The sequence below is a fragment of the Apodemus sylvaticus genome, chromosome 6 (assembly GCF_947179515.1).
Source record: "Apodemus sylvaticus chromosome 6, mApoSyl1.1, whole genome shotgun sequence".
Lineage (NCBI taxonomy): Eukaryota > Metazoa > Chordata > Mammalia > Rodentia > Muridae > Apodemus > Apodemus sylvaticus.
In genome coordinates, this window is record NC_067477.1 from 5364135 (window position 1) to 5376229 (window position 12095).

At 38.3% G+C, this 12095-nt stretch overlaps 1 gene segment (V, D, J or C); it reads left to right on the forward strand.

The window, feature by feature from the left end:
• The first annotated feature begins 7606 nt into the window (after positions 1–7606).
• On the forward strand, positions 7607–8089 carry LOC127687768 (Ig heavy chain V region 1-72-like). The segment is given in 2 exon segments: positions 7607–7678; positions 7761–8089. Coding segments are annotated over 2 exon segments (375 nt in total).
• Positions 8090–12095: the final 4006 nt, after the last annotated feature.

A 12095-nucleotide genomic window follows, 5' to 3' on the forward strand; every position in this document is an offset into this window, starting at 1 on the left:
TTATTATTATTTTATGTTTTATATTCTTTGTTTACATTCCGAATGCTTTCCCCTTTCTCAATTCCCCCCTCCCCATCGGTCTCATAAGCCCTCTTCCCTTCACCTATTTCCTAATCAGCCCCCACCCATTTACCTGTCCTGGTACATCCCTACAATGGGGGATCAACCCTTTTCAGAGCTAGGGCACTCTCTTTCCCTCTTCTTGGGTATCATTTGATATGCTAACTGTGTCTTGAGAATTCAGAGTTTCTGGGCTAATTAATATCCACTTATCAGTGATTGCATTCCATGTGTAATCTTTTGTGATTGGATTACCTCACTTAGGATGATATTTTCCAGTTTTGACCATTTGCCTAAGAATTTCATGAATTCATTGTTTTTAATTTCTGAGTAGTATTCCATTGTTTAAGTATACCACATTTTCTGTATCCATTCCTCCTTTGAGGGACATCTGGGTTCTTTCCAGCTTCTGGATATTATAAATAAGGTTGCTATGAACATAGTGGAGCATGTGTCCTTATTGCATGCCAAGGAATCCTCTGGGTATATGCCCAGGAGAGGTATAGCAGGGTCCTCCGGAAGTGTCATGCCCAGATTTCTGAAGAACCACCAGACTGATTTGGAGGAGTGTTCCTCTTTCTCCACATCCTCGCCAACACCTGCTGTGTCCTACAGGGTAATAGTGATAAAAACTGCATGGTATTGGTACAATGAGTGGCAAATGGATCAATGGAATAGGATTGAAGATCCAGAAATGAACCCACACACCTATGGTCACTTGATCTTCGACAAACGAGCTGAAAACATCCAGTGGAAAAAACGATAGCCTTTTCAACAAATGGTGCTGGTTCAATTGGAGGTCAGCATGCAGAAGAATGCATATGGATCCACTCTTATCTCCTTGTACTAAGCTCAACTCCAAATGGATCAAGGACCTCCACATAAAACATGACACACTGAAACTAATAGAAAAGAAACTGGGGAAGACCCTTGAGGACATGTGCACAGGGGAAAAGTTTCTGAACAGAACACCAATATCTTATGCTCTAAGATCAAGAATTGACAAATGGAACCTCATAAAATTACAAAGTTTCTGTAAGGCAAAGGACACTGTCATAAGAACAAAATGTCAACCAATAGATTGGGAAAGGATCTTCACCAATGCTAAATCTGACAGAGGGCTAATATCTAATATGTACAAAGAATTCAAGAAGTTAGGCCCCAGAGAACCAAATAACCCTATTAAAAAGTGGGGTACAGAGCTAAACAAAGGATTTTCACATGAAGAACTTTGGATGGCTGAGAAGCTCCTTAAGTAATGTTCAACATCATTAATCATTAGGGAAATGCTAATCAAAACAACCCTGAGATTTCACCTCACACCAGTTAGAATGGCTAAGGTTAAAACTAAGGTTCACACTGTTAAGGCTGCCAAGGACTGGAAATTGGATGGATTATAGTCCTAGTTGAAAACCTAAGGCTACTGTTTTACTAAAGCATTATATTAATAGGATGCTTTTCTAAATAACCACATATTTATTTTATGTATATCTACACACTGTAGCTGTCTTCACACACAAAAGAAGAGGGCATCACATCCTAGTACAGATGGTTTGAGTCACCATGTGGTTGCTGGTAATTGAACTCAGGACATCTGCAAGAGCAGTCTGTGCTTTTAACTGCTGAACCACCTCTCCAGCCCCTGATAAGATGATTTTTAATTGAATAACCACATATACACTTAAATCTCTATGTCAATCCACCATCATTTGATTTTTTTTTTTGCAGCAGAAGGGAAGCAAGAAAAAACCACAAATAAACAATTTGTAGAGCATGCAAGATATTCAAGCATTCCATTTGTCATCATCATCAGGTTTGAGAGACCATTGCAAAAAAGGAGTTGGAAATATTTTAAGAGCCAGAGACAATGGATAACTCCAAAGAATCTGACTCATCCAGAAAAAATTAGGGCTGATGTGCATATGAACTTTTATAGACTGTGGGAATAAAGACAGGGCTCACAAAGATTGAAGCCAATGAAACACTCTACACAGGGAGAAAAGTGGATATGTGCTCAAACTATTAGCGAAGAATATATCTATAACTCTTATTCACTTGCAAAAATATTTTAGTATTCTTCAGTGGAGGCTTACTGGCTATTTTAAACACACTTGGAGGACTCTATTTCCATGAGTTGGACAAACAAAACCTACACAATGGCATATTTGTACAGTGTTTGTCTTACACGATATTCTTTAGGCACTTTTTCTGCTTTGTGTATTTCCTTGAATATTTGGTTTCAGATTTGGTTTTCTTTTGAGAGAGAGAAGAAATAGTGTGTGTGTGTGTGTGTGTGTGTGTGCATGTGTGTGTGTGTGTGTGTGTGTGTGTGTGTGTGTGTAAGAGAGAGAGAGAGAGAGAAAGAGAGAGAGAAAGAAATAAAAATGATATTTGTGTTTTTGTTTTTGTTTTTGTTTTGTTAATTAATGAAAGAAAGACTGTAAAGTTGAGTTGATAGTGAGGGTATGAGGATCTGTAAGAAGTTGGCAGAGAGAAAAGTAGTAACCTCAACATACTGTTGAAAACATATTTTTAATAAATATTGGGAACACACGGGGAGAGGGGGGCTAATTTTGTGTATTTATTAGTATTCAATAAATAAGAACATCCCAGAAAAAGAAACATGTTTGGTTATTTCTTGCATGCTCATGTACAATCTGGTTTTACAGTTTTCAGTAATTTCTGGTCAGTTACCTACTGGTATATAGGTCCATCTTTTATTGTTTTCCTGCACTGACTATAATCAGGTCAGAATGTATGGAGAACATTAAATGTTCAATACTCACACATATTCTCAGAATAAGTACAAGGTCACTTTAGGGTTGAGATCACTTTCACTCATAATTAAGTATGGACATAGCTATACAGATCTCTGTTGCTAAAAACAAAGATGTTATTTCAGTTTCCATCAGCTTATTGCTCCTTGCACTTTATGACATCATCAAGTCAATATTTAACTGCCAATTCTGTGCTGCAACTCTGGAGTCATTCTCATGGCAGATCTCTAATATTCAGACTCTTCCTACAGTTAGTCCATGATCAGGTTCTCCAAGTAGAGTTATCAATAATTAGTCATTGTTGGAAATACAGGCGTGCTTCAGCACTCAGTTCAAAATTGGTTCAACTTCTAAGCATTTTGAAAGTTCTGGGCTGCTTCAATATTTTAGTCACTTACATCAGCCATCTTTGCCCTGCACAGTTATTTTTTCTGTCCTCTTAATGACTCTGTAAAACAGCAGAATGTGTATTGACTGTGATCAGTGGTGACCTGGCTCACCATGTTCTGCCAAATGGCTTGTTAGTTACCATTCCTGAAGTCCTTTCCAGCCTTTCCCTCTGCATTTGGATGGCAAAATCCGCTCCTGAGTCTCAGGGCATGGAGCTGAGGCAGGAAATTGGAGATGGACCATACACATGAGAGAGAGAGAGAGAGAGAGAGAGAGAGAGAGAGAGAGAGAGAGAGAGAGAGAGAGAGAGAGAGAGAGATCAGAAGAAACATCCATACTGGATGCAGTCACAATGTTCACCACAGCTAATAGAACTCAGAAGCCTGATATCTGAGGACTCTGTTTTCTATTAAGGTGTCAGGCACACTGTCACAGTCTTGCCTCTACAGTATATCAGAAGATCTGAAGGAGCAGCAAACTGTCATGCAGCTGAGAAAATAGGGAGGAGTAGCGTGCAGACTTGCTCAATATTGGGGTTAAGTATTGAAGAAAGTAATAAGAAGATTAAAACTTGCTTCTTATTTTATAAGGAAATTTTGTAGTGAACTTGCCTGTAAGATTCAGAGAGGTGGAGTATTAAATGAGTGGACTTGTTCCATGTAGACTTGTGTTGGGTTGGTCTTTTTGTGTACTGTGCACATTATCTTTGAATTATTCATATACTGATTTTTAGGCAGTATAAATTTGAATGCATACCAGCATTTCACATTGTTTTTCATATCTCTAAACATATTTTTAAAACACACCTACTCTCAGTTTTTGACTGGCATAATAAAATGCTATGGCCTGTCACAAAGTAGGAGAGAAAAGGTAGGACTTATGGGGAAAGATAGAAACTCTGGGAAAGAGTCAGGGGCAAATTTTGCTCAGCAGATGTAGAGAGAATCAGACCAAGGCTGAAGGAAGAGTAGCTAATGAAGAATATAGATTAATATACACGGTTTAATTTAAGTTATAAACACAAGTTGGGATCTAGAGGAAGACAAGGCTTAAGTCTCTAATCAATCAACTTGAGTCCTTCTGTATTTACTCAGAGTTAGGATATGCATTGTAAAAGTATATTATTGTACCCATGCTGGTGTTAATGTGAGCACATATATCTACCATCATTGGATCAATAATTTTGGATCAGAAGTGTTTGATCACACATTTGCTTTGATTTTCAAGGCATGGTTTCTCTGTATAGTGCTTGATGTCCTGGAATTCTCTCTGTAGTCTAGATTAGCCTCAAAGGCAGAGATCCATTGGTCCCTACTTCTTGAATCCTTGGATTAAAGGTATTTGCCACAACCAACTGGGTATGTTGAAATACTCTTAAGAAATATATAATCATCCCAGGTCCTTCAAAAGATTAGGGTGTGTGTGTGCAATGATATGAATTGATTACTGATTCCAAACTCATAGTATTACCCATTCTCAATATCCTTCCTGCCCAGTAATCACATGATTTACAAAACACTATCAACAATGATACAAATCTTTTACAGTCTTTGGGATAAAGAGTGTGACAGTGATCCTCAGTGCTTTGTTGAGGACTCTTAAGTAATGTCAGATGGTGATTCAGGACATTGTCACAGAAGAATGAGTTGCTGAATTCAGGGGTAAGTTACAGACTCAACATTTCACTGATTCCCTAAAACATCTCTCCAGTATATATTCCTGCATTTTCTGCATTTGCCAGCTGAGGATGCCATGGTATACCAATCCTTGAGCACATCAGAGTGAGAAGATGTGAGCCAGTTTCTAGAAACAATCCTCTCTGCGAAGGGACCTGGAATTGTGAAATGGTGCCCAGTCTTTAAGTGATGTTCAGAATCACCAAATGTAGATTGGTCCAAAAGGAATTTTAAGGTATTTGTAATAAATGAAAAGAGAGCACAGCCAAAGGAGGAGGTAAAGGTCATATACAATAAAAGAACAAAAAAAAAATTTAAAATCCTACAATTCAATATGTTCATATATTCAAGGAAAGCAGCTGCTCACACATTGCAAGGAATCAGCAATTATTATGATCCTCATATTAGTTTAACTCAGGAGAATACACTCATAATTTTTATTTACAATCTTATGGAGCCCAGGCATTTATGCATTGATTACATTATAAGGGGAAGAAGCTTATGTAATTCAATAATACTAATGCATTCCTGTGCATTGCAACATATTTATGCCATCTCCACCCATATACTGGAACATGAAGTACAGCATTATATATAGACATTATCCAGAAAATTAGGGGTTCCTAAATTCCAGGACACATACATCTAGCACACTGGATTGTAGGTATAAGTATTAATCTATAGAAGAAATCCTTGATGTTCTCAGAATGCTGGTATATGAATTGACAATTCATAGGACATCACATGGATTTTAACTAGGTATGGATGATAGAGTGTGAATTCAACTGGTCCTCCTTCTATCCTGCAATATTATGTGCATCTAAGTTGGGAACCCTATGTTAAAGCACAATATTTATGAATATTCTGAATTCACATAGACGTGTTTTCAAAATATATTTAAATATACTCCAGCTGGGCAGTGGTGGTGCATGCCTGTAATCCCAGCACTCTGGGAGGCAGAGGCAGGTGGATTTCTGAGTTCAAGGCCAGCTTGGTCTACAGAGTGAGTTCCAGGACAGTCAAGGCTAAACAGAGAAACCCTCTCTTGCAAAACCAAAACCAACCAACCAAACAAACAAACAAAAAACAGAAAACAAAAAACCTCCAGATAGTTAAGTACATATGCACACATGTTTTTACACAGTGTGATTGGTTTCCCCCTATCCTGAGATAATATTCCAAATCTATCCTTACTTAATAAAACATCAACTCCTAAAATGATTTAATAACACATGCCATGCCCAGGAATATGAGGACCTTGCATTGATAATCTATTTAGGTGGAGATAAAGCTTTCTAAATAAACATATTCTCCACACATTAGGATCCTTGTCAGAGGAATTCCCTCTATACCCTGATCCCATTTTTGGAGGTACATGAAGGTTGTGGAACAGATTTACTTGCAGAATTGATTTGCTTGATTTTTTTTCTTATTAATGTGAATTCCTCTTGGACTGTTAACTTTTCTATGAGTACCTAAGAGGTTCTTCCTCATTTTGTTGTATGTCACTATTACAGGAATTCATACATGAATACATGGCAGGGAGAATGAATATGAGCTCAAGACTCATTGTTGTCTTGCCGCACTCAGCTTCTCTGGCCCAGGTACAGCCTGATGAAGGCAGCAAAGTCCTTGATCTGTCTATTCACACCTTATTACAAATGAGAACTGCTGGAGCTATATCTAACTGCCATTAGGAAAATGATTGAGATTGAGGACAACAGTCATGATAATAAATAAACAACTTAAATTCAGATACTGAGACACCAGATAAACAAGAGCCATTTCTCCCGGAGGCTGAAAATGTAAACTCAGTCTTTTCAGGGATGATACTGTTCAAGTCAGACTGCACAACTTTATGATGGGATATCTATCTGCAGTTGAGTACAGGACCAGCAGGGGGCACAATTGGGCCAAGAATCTTCAGCAGAGAGATGCTGTGGATGTGGAGGGATTCTCTATATTCTGCTGTTTCCTACATTAATTACATGAACCTCTTGTGATTGACATGTAACATTTCCATGCTCAAACACAATGAAGATTCTTTGTTAAACAATTCAAAAATATATATGGAAACTTATCTTATTGATGCAATCTTTTGTTGATCCATATATAGTTTATTTCTATAGTTTAGGTATTGTGATAAATAAATAATTCATGTACAAATGGTTGTGAAATATATTTAGTTTTGATCATTTATGTGGTTTTTTAGTATATAAGTTGTTGAAAAGGCAAATGTTAATTATATGTATTGAAAGGAGGCTGTAAAGCATTTGGAATGTAAACAAAGAATATAGAAAACAAATAAAGAAAAAAGAAAGGAGGTTGTAAATTCTAATAACTTAGTTGTTTTTAAAATTTGCCATTAGTATTGTCATCCTTGTAATCACATTAAATCCATCTGTTATCCTTGCCTTGAGAGGAGCCACTGACTCAAGATGCAAATCTCTCTAGAGCATAGGCCAGGATGTTACAAAGTCTCGGAACAAGACTGAGTTGTAGGGTATGGGACAAATTTCCTTTGACAAGGTTAGGACTTTGGACTCTGCAGTGTGATTCCTGACCCAGGTGTCTTTTTCTTGCAGGAGTGGGTCCTTATATAATATGTACCCCGCTCATAAATATGCAAATCATGTGAGTCTGTGATGGTAAATATAGGGGTGTCTATACCCAACAAAATCATAAAGTCACTATCCTCTTCCCAGTCCCTGAGTACACAGGACTTCACCATGGGACGGAGCTATATCATCTTCTTCCTGGTAGCAACAGCTATAGGTAAGGGTCTCATAGTAGCAGGTTTGAGGTCTGGCCATACACTAACTTGACAATAATAACCACTCTATCTTTCCCTCCACAGCTGTCCACTCCCAGGTCCAGCTGCAGCAATCTGGGGCTGAACTGGTGAAGCCTGGGGCCTCTGTGAAGATTTCCTATAAATCTTCTGGTTATACATTTACTGACTACTACATGCACTGGGTTAAGCAGAGTCATGGAAAGAGCTTTGAGTGGATTGGAAATATTAATCCTAACTCTGGTAGTACTAACTACAATGAAAAGTTCAAGGGCAAGGCCACATTGACTGTAGACAAATCTTCCAGCACAGCCTATATGGTGTTTAGAAAACTGACATCTGAGGACTCTGTGGTCTATTTCTGTGCAAGACACAGTATTGAAGCCACATCCTGAGCATGTCAGAAACACCAGTGGAGGAACAACAAGATGTCCTGGGAATGAGAAGACTCTGAGAAGATTAACTTGAAGACTAATTCAGATGCGGTTATTTGGTATGTCCATTTTTCTGTCTGTTCCTTAGAGACCTATTGTGTTTTTGTCAATTTTGCAAAAGAATATCTATGAATTACAAGACGCTGATTAAGGATAATCCTAGAGTAGCCCATAATTTTTCAATATCATCAGTAGTGACCACCTCCATATATATATTTCTTCTTTAATAAAGCAACAGAAAAGGAAAACTGTGATTATGCATGATAAAATATATCTCTGAATTGTGAGAAAGACTAGAAATTTTTTTTGAATACCCAAGAATAAAGTAAAATATAAATCTGAGCTGTAAAATCCTGCCAACTTCTTTTTTTTATTCGATATAATTTATTTACATTTCAAATGATTTCCCCTCTTCTAGCCCCCCCCCACTCTCCGAAAGTCCCGCAAGCCCCCTTCTCTTCCCCTGTCCTCCCACCCACCCCTTCCCACTTCCCCGTTCTGGTTTTGCTGAATACTGTTTCACTGAGTCTTTCCAGAACCAGGGGCCACTCCTCCTTTCTTCTTGTACCTCATTTGATGTGTGGATTATGTTTTGGGTATTCCAGTTTTCTAGGTTAATATCCACTTATTAGTGAGTACATACCATGATTCACCTTTTGAGTCTGGGTTACCTCACTTAGTATGATATTCTCTAGCTCCATCCATTTGCCTAAGAATTTCATGAATTCATTGTTTCTAATGGCTGAATAGTACTCCATTGTGTAGATATACTACATTTTTTGCATCCACTCTTCTGTTGAGGGATACCTGGGTTCTTTCCAGCATCTGGCAATTACAAATAGGGCTGCTATGAACATAGTAGAACATGTATCCTTATTACATGGTGGGGAGTCTTCTGGGTATATGCCCAGGAGTGGTATAGCAGGATCTTCTGGAAGTAAGGTGCCCAGTTTTCGGAGGAACCGCCAGACTGATTTCCAGAGTGGTTGTACCAATTTGCAACCCCACCAGCAGTGGAGGAGTGTTCCTCTTTCTCCACACCCTCTCCAACACCTGCTGTCTCCTGAATTTTTAATCTTAGCCATTCTGACTGGTGTAAGATGAAATCTTAGGGTTGTTTTGATTTGCATTTCCCTAATGACTAATGAAGTTGAGCATTTTTTAAGATGCTTCTCCGCCATCCGAAGTTCTTCAGGTGAGAATTCTTTGTTTAACTCTGTACCCCATTTTTTAATAGGGTTGTTTGGTTTTCTGGAGTCTAACTTCTTGAGTTCTTTATATATATTGGATATTAGCCCTCTATCTGATGTAGGATTGGTGAAGATCTTTTCCCAATTTGTTGGTTGCCGATTTGTCCTCTTGATGGTGTCCTTTGCCTTACAGAAACTTTGTAATTTTATGAGGTCCCATTTGTCAATTCTTGCTCTTAGAGCATACGCTATTGGTGTTCTGTTCAGAAACTTTCTTCCTGTACCGATGTCCTCAAGGGTCTTCCCCAGTTTTTTTTCTATTAGCTTCAGAGTGTCTGGCTTTATGTGGAGGTCCTTGATCCATTTGGATTTGAGCTTAGTACAAGGAGACAAGGATGGATCAATTCGCATTCTTCTGCATGCTGACCTCCAGTTGAACCAGCACCATTTGTTGAAAAGGCTATCTTTTTTCCATTGGATGTTTTCAGCCTCTTTGTCGAGGATCAAGTGGCCATAGGTGTGTGGGTTCATTTCTGGATCTTCAATCCTGTTCCATTGATCCTCCTGCCTGTCACTGTACCAATACCATGCAGTTTTTAACACTATTGCTCTGTAGTATTGCTTGAGGTCAGGGATACTGATTCCCCCAGATTTCCTTTTGTTGCTGAGAATAGTTTTAGCTATCCTGGGTTTTTTGTTGTTCCAGATGAATTTGATAACTGCTCTTTCTAACTCTGTGAAGAATTGAGTTGGGATTTTGATGGGTATTGCATTGAATCTGTATAGTGCTTTAGGCAAAATGGCCATTTTAACTATATTGATTCTACCGATCCATGAGCATTGGAGGTTTTCCCATTTTTTGAGGTCTTCTTCCATTTCCTTCTTCAGAGTCTTGAAGTTCTTGTCATACAGATCTTTCACATGTTTGGTAAGAGTCACCCCAAGATACTTTATACTGTTTGTGGCTATTGTGAAGGGGGTCATTTCCCTAATTTCTTTCTCAGCCTGCTTATCCTTTGAGTATAGGAAGGCCACTGATTTGCTTGAGTTGACTTTATAACCTGCCACTTTGCTGAAGTTGTTTATCAGCTGTAGGAGCTCTCTAGTGGAGTTCTTTGGGTCACTTAGGTAGACGATCATGTCGTCTGCAAATAATGATAGTTTGACTTCTTCCTTTCCAATTTGTATCCCTTTGACCTCCTTATGTTGTCGAATTGCCCGAGCTAGTACCTCAAGTACAATATTGAAAAGATAAGGAGAAAGGGGGCAGTCTTGTCTGGTCCCTGATTTCAGTGGGATTGCTTCAAGTTTCTCTCCATTTAGTTTGATGCTGGCTACCGGTTTGCTGTATATTGCTTTTACTATGTTTAGGTATGGGCCTTGAATTCCTGTTCTCTCCAAGACTTTAAGCATGAAGGGATGCTGAATTTTGTCAAATGCTTTTTCAGCATCCAATGAAATGACCATGTGGTTTTGTTCTTTGAGTTTGTTTATGTAGTGGATTGTATTGATGGATTTCCGTATATTGAACCAACCCTGCATTCCCGGGATAAAGCCTACTTGATCATGGTGGATGATCGTTTTGATGTGTTCTTGGATTCGGTTGGCAAGAATTTTATTGAGTATTTTTTCATCGATGTTCATAAGGGAAATTGGTCTGAAGTTCTCTTTCTTTGTTGGATCTTTGTGTGGCTTTGGTATCAGCGTAATTGTGGCTTCGTAGAAGGAATTGGGTAGTGTTCCTTCTGTTTCTATTTTGTGGAATAGTTTGAAGAGTATTGGTGTTAACTCTTCTTTGAAGGTCTGGTAGAATTCTGCACTGAAGCCATCTGGTCCTGTGCTTTTTTTGGTTGGAAGACTTTCTATGACTCCTTCTATTTCTTTAGGCATTATGGGACTGTTTAGATGGTCTAGTTGGTCCTGATTTAATTTTGGTATTTGGTATCTGTCAAGGAAATTGTCCATTTCCTCCAGATTCTCCAGTTGTGTTGAGTATAGGCTCTTGTAGTAGGATCTGATGATTTTTTGGATTTCCTCAGTTTCCGTTGTTATATCTCCCTTTTCATTTCTAAGTTTGTTAATTTGGATACTTTCTCTGTGCCCTTTGGTCATTCTGGCTAAGGGTTTATCTATTTTGTTGATTTTCTCAAAGAACCAGCTCCTGGTATTGTTGATTTTTTGTATGGTTCTCTTTGTTTCTACTTGATTGATTTCGGCCCTGAGTTTGATGATTTCCTGCCTTCTACTCCTCCTGGGCGAAATAGCTTCTTTTTGTTCCAGGGCTTTCAGGTGTGTCATTAAGCTGGTAATGTATGCTCTCTCCATTTTCTTTTTGGAGGCACTCAGGGCTATGAGTTTTCCTCTTAGCACTGCTTTCATTGTGTCCCATAGATTTGGGTATGTTGTGTTTTCATTTTCATTGTGTTCTAAAAAGTCTTTAATTTCTTTCTTTATTTCTTCCTTGACCAAGGTATCATTGAGTAGAGTATTGTTCAGTTTCCACGTGTATGTGGGCTTTCTGTTGTTTCTGTTGCTATTGAAGACCACTTTTACTCCATAGTGATCAGATAGGAGGCATGGGATTAGTTCGATCTTCTTATATTTGTTGAGGTCTGTCTTGTGACCAATTATATGGTCGATTTTGGAGAAGGTACCATGAGGTGCTGAGAAAAAGGTATATTCTTTTGTTTTAGGATAGAATGTTCTATATATATCTGTTAAATCTAATTGGTCCAAAGCTTCAATTAGTTTCATTGTGTCCCTGTTTAGTTTCTGTT